Source organism: Panthera onca, chromosome D4 (assembly GCF_046562875.1).
Source record: "Panthera onca isolate mPanOnc1 chromosome D4, mPanOnc1 haplotype 2, whole genome shotgun sequence".
Taxonomy (NCBI): domain Eukaryota; kingdom Metazoa; phylum Chordata; class Mammalia; order Carnivora; family Felidae; genus Panthera; species Panthera onca.
In genome coordinates this window covers 9670526-9690568 of record NC_138351.1, presented here as the reverse complement: position 1 = coordinate 9690568, position 20043 = coordinate 9670526, and the positions used below count along the sequence as shown (strand labels likewise).

Sequence of the window (20043 nt, the reverse complement as noted above, 5' to 3'; positions counted from 1 at the left end):
CAACAGGCCAAGATGACGGAGGGCTCTAGCAGAAGCAGAAAATCAACAGCCAGGGAGGTAATAGGCCCATCTTACTCTCTGATGTTTAGACAAAGCAAGACTGCTGTGCTCAATTACAAGAGGTACACTTAAAGAACAGATTCCCAGGACAGCCCAGAGGGTCCTATGATTAACAGCGAAAGGAGATGAGATTTAATGTACTGAAAAGAATTAAGGGAAATATAAAAATACTCTTCAAATTTCCAAATGGCTGTCATGAGAAAGAGAGATCAGGTTCATTATCTCCGTGGTTCCAGAAATAGAACAAGGACCAATGCATAGAAATTTCCCAGATAGCGTCTAGGGACAAGAAAAACTGTTCCAACAATTAGACTTACGCCACAAAGGAGGAGGAGGTGAATCACGCGATAGGTCTTCCCTCAGAGGCTTCTAATGATTCATCAGGGCTGTTGCAATGCAGTTTCCAGCTGTGGGTAAAGATTTGTACTAAATTGACTCTGAAGACTTTGTAACTCAAAGTGAGGTCCATGGACCAGTAGCACTGACATGACCCGGAAGCTCAAAAAAAAAATGCATATTGTTGCTTCCACCCCTAAACCTAATGAATTAGAACCAGTATCTTCGCAGGATCTGTTTGATTCACGTGCACGTTAAAGAGTGAGAAGCAGATGTTGAAGATGTCACTCTCCAGCTTCTCCATCCACTTAGGTTTTCAGTCTCCTTTGGTACTCCTCTTTCACCCTGCATGACCTACTAAATGTCCATTTAATAATTAGTTATTAAAGGCAGAAGACCTGAGGGTGATTTGGGATAGAGTGGATATAATGAGCTTCCAAATTAGTGTAATCTGATAAATGATTATACAATTGACCCTTGAATAATGGCAGGGGTCAAGAGCAACAACTCTCCATGTCGAAAAGCCATGTATAACTTCTGACTCCCCCCAGATGTGTCTAATAGCCTGTTGACTGGAAGCCTTACAGATAACCTAAATAGTCAATTACCACATATTTCATGTATGTATTATATACTGTATTCTTAAAGTAAGCTACAGAAAATGTTAAGAAAATCTTAAGAGCAAATACATTTACAGTACTGTAAAGAAATCTGTATGTAAGTGGACCAGTGCAGTTCAAAGCTGTGTTGTTCCAAGACCAATTATATTCCTTATTGGTAGAAATCTGGGGGTGGGAGGTAGTCCACTGAAGGTCACTGACATAGAGATGGGTGTGAATGCAGTCGTGTATACTCTCCTTGGACCCAATGAATGAGAGCATACCAAAAGCTCTCACCTTCCTCTAGGTTTCCATTCATTAGGTCTACACTTGAAGCAGAAATGTGAGCCTGCTATCCACTCTCCAGGACTGTGTACAGAAGGGAAAATAACATTCTGCCTTCCGAGGAGCGTACGTGCATGCCTTAGTTTTATCTTCCAGGATCGTCTTATTCTTGTAGAGACAGAAACCTCAAACTTTCAACAGCCAATAGTCCACAAAACTTCAAACAAAGAGTGGACACATAGTCAGACCTCAGGTGTAAGACGAGAACCAGGGCATTTAATGACGACTAGATGTTAAATGGTAGGAAGACAGGCCTCACTTCTCAGGCAGCTTCATCATCTTCCAGTCCCCAGCTCCTAACACTTTAGGCTGTGTAACAACCAACTGTTCCCAGGGCTCCTCCCCAATGGCACACTTTCCTTGGGCCTTCCTGTCACCTCAATCTAGAATATCCTCAAGCTGTGTCCTTGCCTGGGTAACCTCTGCTCATCCTTTAAGACTCAGCTCAGGACGCATCTGGTCCTCCAGGAAGCACTCCTTTACCCCCTGACATGCTGCCCTTCTGAGTTGGTTCCCACAGCACCCTCTATCAACGTAGACCATTGCCACCCAACAGAAGCACAACAGGGGCTGCATAAATTTAAGTTTTCTAATACTACAGTTTTTAAATTTTTTTTTTTGAGAGAGAGCACATGCACGTGAGTGAGTAGGGGAGGGGCAGAGAGAGGGTGACAGAGAATCCTAGTGCTGACACAGGGCTCAAACTCATGAACCACGAGATGACGAGCTGAGCAGAAATTGAGAGTTGGCTGCTTAACTGAATGAGCCACCCAGGAGCCAATAATAATAATAATAATAATAATAATAATAATAATAATAATAAAGAAGAAGTTTAACTGTCACTATTTGTAGATGATATGATGCTTTACATAGAAAACCCTAGAGACACCACTAAAAAACTTACAAGAATTCTGGGGACTGTCAGCACAGAGCCTGCTTGAGATTCTCTCTATTCCCATCTCTCCCTGCCTCTCCTCTGCCTGCACACAGGCTCGCTTTCTGGCTCACTCTCAAACAAACATTTAGAAAAAAGGAATTCTGTAAAGTTGAAGGAGGAAAAATAATACCTGGAAATCAACTGCATTTGTTTTCTTTTTTAATTTATGTTTAATGTTTATTTATTTTTGAGGGAGAGAGAGAGACAGAGGCAGACAGAGAGAGGGAGACACAGAATCCAAAGTAGGCTCCAGGCTCTGAGCTGTCAGCACAGAGCCCGACACAGGGCTTGAACCCACAAACCACAAGGTCATGACCTGAGCCGAAGTCATTCGCCTAACCGACTGAGCCACCCAGGTGCCTCAGTCGCACTTCTATACAGGAAATAACAGAGAGCAAAATTAAGAAAACAATTCCATTTACAATCACACCACAAAGAATAGAACACCTAGGAATAAATTTAACCAAGGAGGTGAAAGACCTGTACATTGAAAATTATAAAGGTTGATAAAAGAAACTGAAGATGACACAAGTAAGTGGAAATGACACAAATATGCTCCTGGATTGGGAGAACCAATATTATTAAAATATCCATAATGCCCAAAGTAATCTACAGGTTCAGTGTAATCCCTATCAAAATACCAACCTCATTTTTCACAGAAAAAATAATACTAAGATTTGTCTGAAGCCACAAAAGACCCCAAATATCCGAGGCAATCTTGAGAAAGAAGAATAAACCTAGAGGTACCACATTCCCAGATTTCAAGATATAATACAAAGCTCTAGTAATCAAAACAGTATGGTACTGGCACAAATACAGACACATAGATGAATGTAACAGAATAGAGAGTCCAGAAATAAACCCACACTTGTGTGGTCACTTAATCTACAACAAAGGAGGCAAGAACATACAAGGAGGGAAAGAGAGTCTCTTTGATAAATGGTGTTTGGAAAACTGGACAGCTACTTGCTGGACCGCTTACACCATACAAAAATAACTCAAGGGGCGCCTGGGTGGCGCAGTCGGTTAAGCGTCCGACTTCAGCCAGGTCACAATCTTGCGGTCCGTGAGTTCGAGCCCCGCGTCAGGCTCTGGGCTGATGGCTCGGAGCCTGGAGCCTGTTTCCGATTCTGTGTCTCCCTCTCTCTCTGCCCCTCCCCCGTTCATGCTCTGTCTCTCTCTGTCCCAAAAATAAATAAAAAACGTTGAAAAAAAAAAAATTAAAAAAAAAAAAATAATAACTCAAAATGGATTAACGACCTAAATGGGAGACTTGAGACCATAAAACTCTTAAAAAAAAAAAAAAGGCAATAATATCTTTGAGATTGGCCTTGGCAACATTTTTCTAGATCTGTCTCCTCAGGCAAAGGAAACAAAAACAAAAACAAACTATTGGGAACACACCAAAATAAAAAGCTTTTGCACAACAAGGAAAACCGTCAACAAAACAGAAAGGCAAACCACTGAATGGGAGAAAACATTTGCAAATGACATATCCAATAAGGGTTAATATCCAAAATACACAAAGAACTCATGCAACTCAACACCAAAAGACCTCAAATAATCTGATTTAAAAAAGGGCAGAGGATGTTAAGAGACATGTTTCCACAGAAGACCTACAGATGGCCAACAGACACACGAAGAGTTGCTCAACATCACTTATCATCGGGGAGATGCAAATCAAAACCACAAAAAGGTATCACCTTATACCTAACAGAATGGCTACAATCAAAAAGCAAGAAATAGCAAGTGTTGGTGAGAATATGGAGAAAAAGGAACCGTTGTGCACTGTTGGTGGGAATGTAAACTGATGCAGCCACTGTGGAAACCAGTATGGAGGTTCCACAAAAAATTAAAAATAAAAACCCTATATATCCAGTAATTCCACTACTGGGTGTTTACCCTAAGTAAAAGAAAACACTGATGTGTAAAGATATATGCATCCCTACAGCATTATTTACAAAAGCTAAGATGTATAAGCAACCTAAGTGTCCACTGATAGATTAATGGACAAATAACATGTAGTATGTGTGTGTGTGTGTATGTATATAAATGTGTGTATATATACATATATATATGAATATATATACATATAGCAACATATGGTCCTAAATATACAATATAGATGGTCCTAGAGAGCATATATTAGGTGAAATAAGTCAGAGAAAGACGAATACCATATGATTTCAGTTATATATGGAATCAACAAAAAGGGAATAAACAGCAGAAATAGACTGATAAATGGGTAAAGGGGTGGTAGGCACAGGCTTCTAGTTATGGAATGCATATGTCACAGGGATAAAAGGTACAGCACAGGAAATGTAGTCAGTGGTATTGTGATAGCATCATATGGTGACTGAGTAGCCACACTTGTGGTGAGCACGGCATAATGCATAGACTTGTTGAAACACTACATTGTGCACCTGAAACCCATGTAACATCGTGTGTCAACTGGGCTTCAATAAAAAAAAAATAATCGCGTATTTAACCCAGCATACCCCAAATGTTATTTCAGCAGGTAATCAAGACTATACTAACAAGTAAGTAAGACTGAGCTACTCAGGCTCCCCTATACCAACCATTATTAATTAGATATTTTACATTCTCTTTTCAAACCAAGTCTTCAAAATCCAGTTTATATGTAGAGCACATCTCAATTTAGTTTCAGCAGCTGCATGCAGCTGGTGGTGAGTGTATAGGGCAGCCCAGCCTTAAACCGGAATCATCCACTTACAGGGTTGCCTTCCCTACTAGAAGGTAAGCTACCCAAGGGCAAGGTCAGCATCTACAAGATCATCAGTGTCCTATCAGTGCCCAGCATATACTGAGCACTTAGTAAATGTTTACTAAACTAGAGTGACCTGAAGGTATCTTAAGAGAAAGTAGAATTTCAGCAGCTGCTCAAATCAAAATATATACTTGTAACAATTACAACAATAAGAATAATAGCTAATATTTTATCTTGGACCATGTTCTGTGCTATCTATCTACCTACCTGCCTACCAAGAAGGCTTCACACCTAGTGTGGAGCACAAGGTGGGGTTGAACTCAAAACCCTGAGATCAAGACCTGAGCTATGATCAAGAGTTGATGCTCAACTGACTGAGCCACCCGGGTGCCCCTGTGCTCTTTAGATACGTTATCTCCTTGAGCCCTCCCAACAACCCCAAATAACTATTTCCATTATTACTTCTACTTTATGGGTAAAGAAACTTGCCCCAAATCATACAGCTGCTAAGTGGAAGAATGAGGACTTCTGGAAATCATTCTGGAAAACAATGGAAATGGCCAGTAAACACACAGACACACACACAAAGAAAAAGTTGAAAAGAATTTATTTGCAGATGGGATAAGCCTGCTCCAGTAGGTAAGCCTTCTCTGGAGTCTCCTTCACCAGCCCCCACTGGCATCTTCTCCGGGGCTCAGTGATCTGCTGAATTTTGCCCTATACGGAGTGTGCCATTTTCCAAGGTTTTTAACCAGCCTTATCTGTCTTCAAATTTATCTGTCTCCTATTTGCCTTCTAAGTTGTATGCATTCTACCTGTCTTGTCAAACAGAAGAGATTTCCACAAACGACTTTAGTGAGTCAAGTCACCTTTCTCAGTGCTTATCCTCTCCCAGTATACGAGGCAGAGGGGCATACCCTGCTTCCTTGCACGCCCTCTCCCCGGAGGGCCCCCCAGCCCCACTGCCCTGGCCTGAGCACGAGGGAAGCAATCCCTGCTGATGTGTGTTTTTGTTTAGGGCAAGTAGGCTCAACTGTGCTGAAGAAAAATGATGCAGATTTTAAATTTTGGGGGTGGGGGGTGATGTGTGCCCCCAAATCCCATTCTCTCTAAACCACAGGAACCAGAACCACATCTGGCAAAGGAAATAAAGCCAGAGAGGTAAGGAAAGAATAGATTAAGAGAAGCCTTGAAAACAGGCTGGCATTCGGATGTGGTGGAGAATGAAGATCCCCAGAGAGTTTCTCAGCATGGGTGTGAGGTGATGAAAACAGTGATTAAGGAAGATGAAATGCAGGCAGGACGGATTGCAGGGAGGGGCTGGGATCTGAGAGGAGGCAGTCATGCAGGCGGAGGAGACAGAGAGCAAGCCTATGAAGGAATCTATGAGTCTACATCAATTACCATCTGCCCACCCCGAAGTCACTTTACTACCAACTTACTACCAGGCTTTTTTTTTTAATGCCTTTACTATTATTGGGAAGGCAAAAATAAACCTGTGAGGAGCTCAAGAGTTTCATTAAACTGATAATAAAATTCCGTCTCTGCGAATATAATGATTAACCATACGTGTACCCCGCTGAGTGAATGAGCCTTACTGTGAGCATGTGCGACACTCGGTGTGGCAGAAATGGAGCTCAAAAAAATGTATCTTAGGCCCCTGGTCATCACAGAATCAATAAGCATGATGAAAACAGAAGTTTTTTTTAGAGCAGCCCCGTGTGGGTGAAGCCCCTATGACAGAAGAGAAATGGTAGCCCCATCTGGAGTGTCCCAAGCCACTGCCCTCCAGGACCTACCACACCCTGTCCACACCAACTCCTAGAGTGACAGGAGGGACAGGCCAGCTCTTAGGCGGGCCAGCACGGCTTACCAGAACTGTATACCCCAAACCGTCATGTTCTTTAGTTCTGGTTGCAAGTTTAAATGGTCCAGGGATCCCAAAGTTATTTTGATTCAAGTTTAGATCTGGAAAGAGCCGTAGAGAGCATCTAAACCCATCACTTAAGAATATTTTCAAGCTGGGGCACCTGGGTGGCTCCAGTGGTTGAACATCCAACATGATCCCACGATTTGTGAGTTCAAGTCCCACTCGGGGCTCACTGCTGTCAGCGCAGAGCCCGCTTCAGATCCTCTGTCCTCCTTTCTCTGCCCGTCTCCCACTTGGACTCCCTCAAAAATAAACATTAAAAAATATATATTTTCAAGCTGCACACCTTCCCCCGCCCGTCTACTCATTCTGTCCCCTTCCCTGTTCTGATGCCCACCCCCAGTTTACACACCCTATGGCAGTCCCTGAAATCTTCCCCAGGACCCTGGGGCTGAAGAGAAAGCAGTTTGCAAAATACTGAAAAGTCCAGTATTTTTGTTTTGTTCTGGCATCTTGTGACATATGAAAAATTAAAGCTCAGGAAATTAAAACAGGACTTCCATTTCTAAACATACGACACATAAAATAACCCTAAAAGCCTCCTTCTAGAATGCTAGAAAGCCTCCTTTAGCTAGAGTGCTAGCTACATGCAAATATCCATTTCAGTGCATAAAAAGAACTCACAAAGGCATCAACTCCTCACTTTGAAAATGGGTCTAACCTATGATCCATCAATTCCATGTGTAGGTACAGGTCCCAGAACAGTGTTTACCCAATTCTTAGTGGAAACGGGGGTCAGAGGATCACTTTAGTAAATTGCAACCAGGATATTTTTTTAGACCAGCCTAAACTGGATTATACCTGAATGCAAAATAAGGGTCCCAATTTGAGGAACTTTTATTCCACATATATGTGCACACACACACACACACAAACGTAGCCTGTGCATGTGCTGGGTTTACATGTAAAGTATGTCCTTAACTGTGGGTGTAGCCAAAATATTTTGAAAAAATGCTATCTTAGAGAAATTGTATGTGAGTGTAGGAAATGGGTAAGGACACTCACTGAAGCGTTTATAATGAAAGTGCAAAATTCAAAGCAATCTAATTGCTCAAAAAGAGAATGGTGGTCTGTTCACGAAACACTATAGCAAAGAGCAGTTAAAATGAATGGACTAGAGCTATGTTGCTGAAATCTAATGCTAAATTAAAAAAAAAAAAAGTCACAGAATATATACAGCGTGTTTCCTTTCATTTAAAGTTTTCAAACATGCAGAATGTATGCAGCAGCCACAGCTGAAAGATGTAGGTGTCTACAGAAGAAGTAGGCAAGTCTGCAGGTTTAAGGCAGCATTTATCTTGGGGGCAGGAGGAAGGCAAAGAGGATCAAGGAGGAATCCACATAGTACTCAGCCAGGTCTGAAGTGAGCTGGTCAAAATGTCAGGATAGCCCGGGACTCAATGGTGGCACACTGTTTTATTACTGTGTTGGTCCTATGCTTTTGTTGATTTAAAAAGAAATGTATTTATAGGGGTGTCTGGGTGGCTCAGTCAGTTAAGTGTCCAACTTTTGGTTTTGGCTCGGGTCATGATCTCACGGTTCATGGGTTCGAGCCCCCTGCATCAGGCTCTGCATGGACAGTGTGGAGCCTGCTTGGGATTCTCTGTCTCCCCTCTCTCTGCTCCTCTCCCGCTGCTCACTCTCTCTCGAAATGAGTAAACAAACATGAAAAAAACATATTTGTCAGTCACACGTACTCACCAAGACCAGACGGCTGACGGGTGGTAGGGTCATGTGGAAGAAACCCAGGGCAGGACACTAGCTCCCAATCCGGTTGTCTTTCCACACAGCTCCCAGTTCATGATCTGTTTGCGAATGAAGGATATGCATCATCTTGGTCCTTATCTACGTAATTTATTTTTACCTGAGAGATACTGTTCCTTGCAGCCCACCAAGGCCACATCTGCTCTGGCCAGAAATAGCACATAGTGCACTCACTATGTGAAGCTGAGCGGCTGATTCATAGTTTGCATCTTGGCTCTGTTTTCCAGCCTTGTTTGTGCATTGCAAAAAAAAAAAAAAAAAAAAAAAAAGGTAAGCCACTGAAAGGTCAGTAGAGAGATAATCTAAACAAAAAAGTATAAGCAAAAAAAAAAAGAGAGAGAGAGAGAAAGAGAGAAACACAAAGGGGGGAGGGAGAATCAGTTCTGTGTGAGGAAATACACAAATTCACAGGTAGCGATCAAATTAAAGAATATTACTGAGAAACCTTAAGCAAACAGGGGATGTATTTTAGATGACAGGACTAACTTGAAACAGTACCCTTTTTACAGCCTTTAGGCATGAATACACAATCTAATAGCAGTGGGTTCATTAATTTTTTTCCTAGTCTACAAAAACCAGACGAAGGATACCTTGCCAAGGACCGGAGGATCGTACGCAGCGATTGATCGTGCTTTGCAAAAGTTCAGGGCACTGGTTTTTATCACTGGATCTTTCCTACTCTTCAAGTTACATAAGAGGCTCTGACTTCTCTTTATTCTGTAAGCAATATAATTCCAGGCAAGCTTTAGCCTCTCCAGTGGGTGAGCCAGAAACTTCTGCTGTTGGAGGGGTGACAGTGACAGAAAAAGAAAATACCCTTGTAGTAGAGGGCCTGGAAGAGATCACTCTCCAGAGTCAAGCTGTGAACTGCACATGACTGTGTCTTATAGATACTTCTCACCCTGGGATGTCTACCAGTCATCAGGAACTGTGAACACACTCTTCGTACCGCTGGAGAAAATGCAGAATTCTTTAGCAGAGTTTCTTCTGTTGTGTGGAGAGAAAATGGGGAAAACAACGGACATTTACTGAGCACTTGCCTTTTCTGAATGCTTTACGTCTTTTACCTACCTTCCCAGGAAGGTACTACTGCTGGCCCCATTTTATAGCTCCGAAAATTGAGGCAGGGCAAGGTTAAGTGATGGATACCTCCAGTCACCTGAAGTGCTGGAACTGAGCCCGCTGGTTCTAATGGACTGGGCTTTTACATGCCATACTGTGTCCGGGAGGTGGCATTTAACCAAGTGGAGGCAGCTATTGAGATGACAGCACCAAGTTACATTAGGATCCGTGGGGGCCCTGCCTCAGATCTGGGGGCTGGAAGAGGGAAGTGTTCACCCGCCAACGTAAGGGGTGGTTCACTATAAGTCACAGCCTCTCCTTAGAGCTCTGGCACCTGAGAACACCAGCTGTGCACCCCATGCTGCCTGAGTTACGGCTAATTTCTGTTTTGCACCTCCCCTACCAAGGACAAAAGTAGAAATGGACTTGGGAGGACCATTAAATAAAAACCAAGCTGGAGTTGAGTTTTGCCACCTACTAACTAAATGGATTCATCCCCCTCACTTTCCTGGCCTGTGAAATGAGAAAATGGCCACCGCATAGGATGGGAAGTCAAACCAGACAGAGGCACGGGGAGCTTTATACACGGCGTTGATGCGTGAGCTTGTATTCTTTGTTCCCTTAAGTCACGGCGAATGTTACAACAAGACGCTGTAAACATCTGAGAAAGATGCTTGTGGGTCCCAAACAGTCTTTCTCCGTAGTGGGTCGGGCCATTCCCCCTTTATCCCCATCTGTAAGAGGAGGGGTATTAATCACCAAAGTGTCTTTCAATTTTGGTATTTGGGGATTGGTCCCAGATCTAGAAGTGAACCAGGTTTCAAAATGGTAGTTTGGGCACTTCCTCACCAGCTTGCCCTCCTAAGGGGAGCAGTCATCACAATCCTGGGGTCCTGCTAATGACACAGGGCCCTGGAAGAAACCTAACAGCCCAGGGAGATTGCAACAGTGGTTCTCATTGCCCCCAAGTTCAAGTGTTAGAGAAAAGAGAACTGGATTCTCTACCAGAACTAGGTGAATATCTGGTTCCTCAGGCAACCTGCCACTTTTGTTCTGGATACTGACAGATACATGAGGTCCGGAGTGCAGTGCAGGAGGACCTGTGAGGAAGCTTCTAGCCCTGTGACCTCAGGGGACTGCTTTACTGATAAGTATCCCTTGAAAATGATGTCAGGTCTGGTTAAGTGTCCGACTTCGGCTCAGGTCATGATCTTGCAGTTCCTGAGTTCGAGCCTCACATCAGACTCTGTGCTGACAGCTCAGAGCCTGGAGCCTGCTTCAGATTCTCTGTCTCCTTGCTTTCTGCTCCTCCCCAGGTCATGCTCTGTCTCTCTCAAAAATAAACTGGGATGGGAGATGGGAGATGGGAGATGGGAGATGGGAGATGGGAAGGGAAGGGAAGGGAAGAAAATGATGTCAGGTCTGACCAGCCATGGCAGGCTGGGAGCCACAGCTGGTGGGGAGGGGAAGGTACCAGGCTTCCTACTTCTCTGCATTGGCCTTTCCACAGGGAAACGTCCAGTGTGGTGACGGTAATTCGAGGTGACTGTGGCATGGTGCTGAAGCAGCTATGAGCCCGCTGGATGCTATGCCAGTCTTTCCAGAATGCTATGCCAGTCTTCCGTTCCAAAGGAAGTCGGGCCCCCGGGGAGCCTCAGTGCTGTGGCCAAGCACAACGGGTCCATTCTCGAAGGGAAAGGACAGCAGTCACTCTGATCACAGTCTATTACACAGACCCTCCCCAGCCATCCCATCCCCTGGGCTCTCACAGCCTGAAGCAGAGGCAATGGGAAAAGTCGCCTGTGCCACAGGAAATCCTGTCGGCAGCCTTGAGATATATCACAAGCCCGAGAACCCAGCGGCCAGAGGGGTTGGCAAGAGATGAACACGGGCAGCCCAGGGGACCCCTGTTAAGGATGCATTCTGTGTCTCTAGCAGGCAAGCTTGCTCCTACCCAGGACTCTGCACCAGCATCCCTCCCAAAGCCTGGGTCTCTTCTCACACGGCTGGCTCCTTTCTGCAACTCAACTTTCACTTCAAATATCACCATTTCAGGCTTGCCACGCACACACCTCCTATAAATTCCCATCGTGACACTCCTTTCCCATTTCATACAGCACCTCCCGCTTTCTCAAAGGACTCCCTTGGTTTATTATTCTTGTTTAGTGCCTGTTTTCCCTTTAGAATGTCAGCTTAATGAGAGCTAGCACCTTCTCTGTCTTCTCCAGTCTATCCCCAGTACCTGGAAAAACACCTAGTAGATAGCAAGGGATCAATAAAATCAGTACAATTACTTAATTAACGAGTTGATTAATTCTATCTAGGACAGGTGTTACGGGTTCTGCAGCCGTGGTGAGATCTCAAGGCTCCAGATGGCTTTCGTAGACAGTTTTGACTCTCTCTCTCCCTTAAAGATCTGAGACTCCTGCTCTGATCATGGGGACTTGGCTCCCACCATCTGTATTTATACTAACTAATTTTTCACCTAGAAATGGTTTTGGTTGCAAGTATATTAGGTAAAGTGTACTGTGATTTCAAGTACCAGGGTACCATTTTTCTCGAATAAGCACAAATCAGGTGTTCGGTCCAGTGTCACTGTGGCGGCTTCGCTGTAGAAGGACCTTGCTCTTTCTCCTTTGCACCCTCTGTTTCTAGAACACAACTTTCATCCGGTGCTTGTCACTTCATGGTCTCAACATGGCTGCTGCATCGCCAGGCATTGGGTCCAAATGCCAGAGACGGGGCAAAGCAAAGGAAGAAAGAGCCATGTCCCATGATTCTGTTGCTCCTTTTTATTGAGAAGACAAAAGCTTTTCCGGCATCCGTATCCAGCCTCTTTCTATTTACATCTCCTACATTAGTATTGGGTCACATGGCCACCCCTAGATCAGTTACTGACAAAGGGAAATTACATTACTGTGACTGGTTTAGACTGTCACCATTCATCCCCTGGGGCTGGAGAGAGGACCGATTTCCCTCAAGATCAAAGTATTGCCACTCTCTCCCAAACAAACAGATGTGTCATAGCTAAATGGACCAGAGTGGATGTTTACCCAAAATGAGAGCTGAGCCTCACAAAAACAGAATTAAAGGCAGATCCCTGGAGCTCTCATGCTTCTGAACTTTCTTAAGATGTGGCTGTTCAAACTGTTTCAATTCCATCACGTGCTCAAATACCTACCCCAAATATTTTCTTTTTTCCTTAAGTTAGCTCAAAATCACTTCTGAGGGTCTTTGTTGTAGCCGCATCTAACTATGAGCATCCTGCCCAATCAGGCTGGGGTGTGTGGCTGCTCTAGGACATCTGAAAGTCTATTCACGCCTCCTTCAACCACGTCGCAGCCCTTTATACCCAACACTCTGCGCCTCCGGAGGTGACCCAAACACTTAGACATGATGTCATCAGCCTGACAACCTCCTTCTCCCCCTCTTCACCTTCAGGCAGCTCTGCTGAGGTCCCAAGTATCCAGGGAGGCCTGCTGGGTATGGAAGGCCTGCCTTATGTCTGAGGGGTACCAGGCTATTCAGTGGCACCCACCCTGACCAGAGGAGGGACAGAACTGTGAGAGGTCACATCACAAATCTATGACAAAGGCCACAAACACTTCACGCCTTCTGATTGTTATCCCGATACTTTTTTCTTTTGTAAGCCATCTGATTATCCAGTCCACACACACACACACACACACACACACACACACACACACAGTCATCCACACCCTCACAATAAAGAAAGAACCTAATGAATGAAAAGCCTGGCCAGCCCAGCCTAGTGTTCCATCCCCGCCAACAGCCACAAGGAATCTTTTGTGGGCGAGTATAAGGACTGTCACACGAGTATCTACAGGGATATCTCTGCAAAGCTCTTGCTCGATCATCTACGAACTTATCTACATTCTTTTCCAGTATATACATGGTGCTTTAATAGATCTCTTCAACTTACGTAAATCGTAGACAGTATTTCTCAAAAATGTGTTGTGTGCAACTTATAGGTTTTACATGAACAAATGGTCCCATGATCAGATGACTCTGCAAACACCTGATTAAAGACAGTTAAATGGCTTCTTCATCACAAGGCATCACAAAAGCCTTCAATATTCCAATATGCATCATGAGTCAACTCTTGGTTCTGGCTTGGGTCATGATCTCACAGTTTGTGGGTTCGAGCCCCATAATGGGCTCTGTGCTACAGTGCTTATGATTCTCTTTGTCTCTCTCTTCCCCTCCCCTCTGCTCTATCTCTCTCAAAATAAATAAACATTAAAAAAAAAATCTTCCGGGGTGCCTGGTTAGCTCAGTCAGTTAGGTATCTGACTTTGGCTCCGGTCATAATCTCACAGTTTTTGAGTTCAAGCCCCGCGTCAGGCTCTGTGCTGACAGCTCAGAGCCTGGAGTCTGCTTTAGATTCTCGGTCTCCCTCTCTCTCTGCCCCTCCCCTACTTGTGCTCACTCTCTCTCTCAAAAATAAACATTAAAAAAATTTTAAAAATCCCAATATGCATGATGAATAGCTAAGAGGGGGGGGGTGTAGAATATGACATCTTCCAAATTCATTTAAACACTGAAATTTTTTCCCTTGGTATATTTTGAAAGGCTGGTGATGCTTTGGGAAACACTGAGAATCAGTGGGATATAGAGGGAAGTCCTAGAAACTACTACCTCTTTTCAGTGCCAAGAGGCATATTCTGTGACTTGGTTAAGTAGGGTTTGTCCAAACCTAAGTATACCCCTTGTGAAGGTCCTAGATAGTTAGAATGGCCCCTTAGTCCACTGGGTCAGAGTCATACATCACCGTTGCTGCCCTGGGTGAAAAGCACCCTGGTCTAGAAGGGAGGACATTTGAGCTGATGATGTTTTTCTGTTTCAAAATGAGCATGGTGGGCCACATCACAACAGGGAAAATGTGGTCATTATGGAAGAGTCCAGCATCCTGCCATTTTTCTTCTGTTCCGACCTTTAACAAAAGCAATTTTCATTAATGCAAGCCACACTGACCTTGGTGACACAGAACACGAACTAAAAACTTTTAAGTTTTTATTGTTATTTTTTAATTTGTTTTATTTAGATCTGCCTTCTCTAAAAGACCACTTGGCAAAACATAACAAAAATATCTTGCCTACAAATGTGCAAACACTTTCCTAAGATATCTGGCAACAACGTGGCTCCCTCATAACATTTAGATGCTTTCAGCATCTTGACACTGACAAAAGGATGTTAGAAGAATTAAATGCAGGGCTGGCAATGGTTCTACCAAAGCCTCATCATGGGACATCCAGAAGGAAAGTTTGCTCCCTGGAAGCCTTTGCTCCAGGGACAGAGAGATCCACATCAAAGAGGAAAATTACTGGACAAACACATTTATCATCACAGTGTGATAGTATCAGCTGCAGTTTGTGGAACAAGTCTGGGAGAACTTCATCTCTCGCTGAAAAGGTTCAACACCATCAGCCACAGAATACTAAAAAATTCATTGCTTACCCCCAAGATGATTCTTTTTGGGCTGTGTTAATAAGCATCCTCACTCCTCTGAACGTAACTCGACCTGATATTCTCCTAAACCGAATCACTTGAAATGTCTGAGAAAATGGAAGCTTCTGACCACACCCCTGTATCCTGCCTCTGTGCAAAAATCAAACATCTCCTCCGCAGTAATGAGAATACGAAAGGGCACGTGGTGCAAAAGGGGAAGAAACGGACAAGGGCATCGGAAGACCGAGGTTCTAGCTACTGTTTAGGCAGCTCTTGTTATGGGGTGAATTGTGCACCCCCAACCCCCCCCACCCCGATTCCCATGCTGGAGTCCTAAACCCAGCACCTTGGAATGTGACTTCATTTGGAAATAGGGTCTTTATGGAGGTAATCAAGTTAAAATGAGGTCATGAGGATGGGCCCTACTCCAGTCTGACTGATATACTTGTAAAAAGAGAAGATTGGACAGACACACCTTTCCTTCTAGATGTCCTGTGATGAGGCTTTGGTAGAGCCATTGCCAATCCTGCATCTAATTCTCTTCAAATCATTTTGTCATGATGATGTGACTAAACATGGGGAAAAGAAAGCCATTGACAAGGCCAAGGAGGGACAGTGGGAACAGCATTGTCCCTTCTCGCCCTCAAAAGGACCCAATCCTACCAACACCTTGATGTTGGACTTCTAGCTGCTGCAAGTGGGAGACAATAAATTTCTGTTGTTTATGCCACTCAGTATGCTGTCCTCTACTATGGCAGCCCCAATATACGAACACAAGCTGTGTTCTCAGCAAAGTTTCTGATCTAATATCTCTGGGTCTCAGTTTCCTCTCCTATAGCATTAGGGGGCAAATGACCTTTGAAATTGCTTTTATCTCTAAAGGTTAATGATCAAGGATGAAGGCGCCCCTCACCAATTCCCCTGAGGGGTCATCACACACTATCTTTGGAGAAAAGTTTCCCTCGTATCTACGGATCAATGAATATACAGGCTGAAACTATCTCTGACAGTCTGGTGTGGCCATCCTAATTTTATTTCAGTAATGGCTTTGGGAAGCAAAATGAGGAAGAAAGGAGGCTCAACATAACTCCTAGGAAAGGCCACGAACTTATAAATGTATATCTTTTTACAAGACATTCATCAACAGGAAAACTTGGCTTGTGACAGATTTTTGGGGAGGTGCTGGGGTGGGCTCACATGAAAAGATCAGTAACAAACGAATGCTGGTTATGAAAGGAAACATGTTCTAGGCAGCCTCCAAGTGCTCCTATCCTGTTCTATCTCACCCATAAAACAAGGTAATGACAATGACTTTCTGCAACATTTATCAGTCTCTCATCAGCATGTATCCTGTTGGATTAAATCCTGGGCTATTAATGCATCTTCAAAGCCTGGAATATAGTATTAATGCCAGAATTGTAATGGGTAAGAAGACTGCTTTGGCAACTGAAATTGCAATTCCAAATGCTATTAAACAGACCTGATGTCCCAGTTCCCCATCTCTTTCCCTCACTGAGTAGACACTCTCCTGCCAATGGAGCTACCAAGATAAGCATTCTATGCAGTGATTTTGTCATTGCTAACCAGGGCGACCTTCTTAAGCAGCAGCTAAATGGCTGGTTTAGCGTCCACTCTATTAAAACAAAAATCAACCTACCAGACAAACATCAACCCAGCATTTATTTAAGTGAACTGTGCTTTTATTAGTTAAGGTCTCATGACTCCTGCTCAGGTTCAGTCATTTGCTAGAACTCAGGAAAGCTCTCTACTTTCTATTACCGTTTTATTATAAAGGATGTAACTCAGGAAGAGCCAAATGGAAGAGGTGCATTGGGCAAGGTACAGAGGGACAGTGGTGAGAGGTGCGGGATCCAGAATTTCTATAGCTTCTGAGTGCCCACCCTCCCAGCAAATCAATGTCTTGACCAACCTCAGAGCACCTCTAGCCTCATAGTTTCGGAGGCTATGAGGCTCCGAATCGGAAACTCTAGTTTTGGATTTCCTAAATCACAGGCCACTGGGGATTGAATTAAACCTCCAGCCCTCTCTTCTGCCTGGGGTTGGAGGCCAGGCTGATAGCTGGAGCTCTCTCACTGGTGGGTTCCCCACCCCCCCCATGCTAACTAAGGACCCATATTTAGTCACCTCTTTAGCACACAAAAGACACTTATCACTCAGGAAATTCCAAGGATTTTAGTATAGTGCTGCCAAAGGAACGCAATTGCAAGGATTTTAGGAGCCCCATGCGGAGGATGGGGACAGAGACCAAATATATTTGATTTCATGCCACATCGCCACAACCTACCATATTGTCTGGTGCATAACAGTTACATTTGCTAATGAATGACGTAGTTTCAGCAAGCCACTCTGGAGTTCTTTTCCCTTCTTTCATTCCTTCCTCCTTCCCTCCCTCCCATCCATCCTCCCTCCCCCCTCCCTTCCTTCCATCCATGCTTCCTCCCTCTCTCTCTCCCTTCCCTCCTTCCTTCCAAGAGAGTAGTGAAATTTTTAAGCCAAAACTATACATGCTTTAAGATTCTCGTTCCCCTTTTAGTTGGGTATTCTAAAAAGACAAACCCTGATGGGCTTCTACAACCTTAGGGCATTTCATGCCTCTGACGTCTCCAGCCCTAGAAAACTCAAAGGAGAAACAACCACAAAGACTCTGTAGAGAAGGAACCAAACCTGCTGATTTACAGTCTGTTCCCATCTCCTGATTTCATACCTTCTTTTCACTTTCACAAACGACAGTGCTGCTGCCCTAAAGAGATGCGGGAAGGTAGGGTTGGACATTTGCCGGGGCTGCTGGAAGGTTTCTTGCTTATGTCATATGTTGTGCAACATGCCATCAAAAGGACTTCATATTCTGGATAGGTTCCCAGTGATAGGAGTCCCACCTTATGCTTTCAAAATCCCAAGTGATCAGCGTTTTACTTATCGTAGGGAAAACTGGATTTCTGCCAAAGGAAAATCTGAACCTCAGGATGAGGAAAATACAGACTGGAGTAGGGCTATTTTGTATGCATCGGGGCATCTGGGTGTCTCCGTCAGTTAGGCATCCAACTCTTGATTTCGGTTCAGGTCATGATCTCACAGTTCCTGAGGTTGAGGCCCACGTAGGGCTCCTTGCTGACAGTGTGGAGCCTGCTTGGAATTCTCTCTCTGCCCACCCCCCCCAAAATAACTAAGTAGGTAAGTAAGTAAGTAAGTAAGTAAATAAATAAATAAATAAATAAATGCATTCGCAGAGAAAACAAAAGTGAAAAATGCACAAAGTTTCCTTCAGAGCTAATATGCTTTGAAAATTGGAGTGAAATTTCAGTTGTTTTTTTTTAGAGTGTGTGTGTGTGTGTGTGTGAGAGAGAGAGAAAGAGAAAGAGAGAGAGAGAGAGAGAGAGAGAGAATCTGAAGCAGGCTCCATGCTCAGCACTGAGCCCAACACAGGGCTCGATCCTATGACCCTGGGATCATGACCTGAACCAAAATCAAGAGTCAGTTGCTCAACCAACTGAACCACCCAGGAGCCCCTTAAATTCCCTCTTAAAAGAAGGTTAGGATAACGGTGTTGAACTCTTCCATCCGTCATCAGAGCTGGCTCTCAATCTGATGGAGTGTTAGGCTTCTCTATAGTTAATAACAGCCTTCTAATCTTAACAAAAATGAGCTGAAGTCTAGGACCAAACTCTGAACTCTCAATGTAAACAGATGTGCAAGGGGTATTTTTCGAGAACATGGTTAGCCCCATTCACATACCCAGGGCCCAACTTCCTGTGGAAGTGTTCCCTTCAAACCTGAGCAAAAAATACAAATGGGGCTCCTGAATTTCCTTACCTGAGTGTCCTCTCTGGCCCCCACATCCTCTGGGCACATGACAGCGGCATACCGTATCATCACTTCCAGCACTGATAACAAAATGCATCCAGGACCAGATGGTGATACTCAGCTTGCACAGGTTTGCTGGAGACAGATACCTGATACTGGAAGGAAATGTCCCAGGCAGTTGTTCCAAAGCCAGTGGATCATCCTAAAGGTCTTAGAGGGGACAGGTAGCCAGGAACAACCAGTGAGTCTTTTGAAAGAAGGACAGTGAAAGAGAACAGCCTCACCCAAAGGGCACAGAATCCTATCTAGAAGTGGAGCCCAGAGATCTTTTTTTAAGCCACACCCCCCATCACACAAGGGAAAAGAGGCAAATTAATTATTTATCTTTAAAAATATTTTTTTAATGTTTATTTATTTTTGAGAGAGAGAGAGACAGAGCACGAACAGAGGAGGGTCAGAGAGAGGGAGACACAGAATCCTAAGCAGGCTCCAGGCTCCGAGCGGTCCGCACAGAGCCCGACGCAGGGCTTGAACTCATAGACTGTGAGATCGTGACCTGAGCCGAAGTTGGACACTTAACCGACTAAGCCACCCAGGTGCCCCAATTATTTATCTTTAATATCTCTAAAGAATACTCATACAGGTTGGGTACAGTGGACTTACACGGGGAACATTGTGAAAATATACGTGTGCAAGACCTTCCCCACCCAACCACCCGCCCCACCATTCTGGCAAACCCTACTTGGAGGCAACCTCTGCATTTGGTAGGGGCTCCCAGGACTTTCTGATCCTCCCTCCTCCCTGACTTACCCCCAGTTAAGATCCACTGAGCGTTAGTTCGCTATTACACTCAGTTACTAGAAAGAAATATATTTGGGTCACATATCTTAATTCCCTGCTGACATACCTTAATGGAATTAATATTTAACAATACACACTTGACTTAGATCAGAAATGCCTTACAGAGGTTATCTACTTGAATCTTACATCG

At 44.1% G+C, this 20043-nt stretch overlaps 1 protein-coding gene across 14 annotated transcripts in view; it reads right to left on the bottom strand.

Annotated features, from left to right (window-relative positions):
• The window catches only part of LOC132663666 (uncharacterized), a 72414-nt gene that overhangs the window by 39586 nt on the left and 12785 nt on the right, over window positions 1-20043 (bottom strand). For 9 of the 14 annotated variants that reach the window (XR_013551495.1, XR_013551497.2, XR_013551498.2 and 6 more), the window contains 4 exons: window positions 19062-19262; window positions 9290-9686; window positions 8637-8740; window positions 7036-7177 (listed from right to left, as the gene is read on the bottom strand). Coding sequence is in view for 1 of the 14 variants with exons in the window: in XM_078436056.2 (XP_078292182.1) it covers window positions 7036-7177; window positions 8637-8669 (175 nt within the window). In the remaining 13 variants the exon portion in view is untranslated. The remainder of the gene's footprint in view (window positions 1-7035; window positions 7178-8636; window positions 8741-9289; window positions 9687-19061; window positions 19263-20043) is intronic. The other 5 variants (XR_013551503.2, XR_013551505.2, XR_013551502.2 and 2 more) reach the window with 4 other exon arrangements.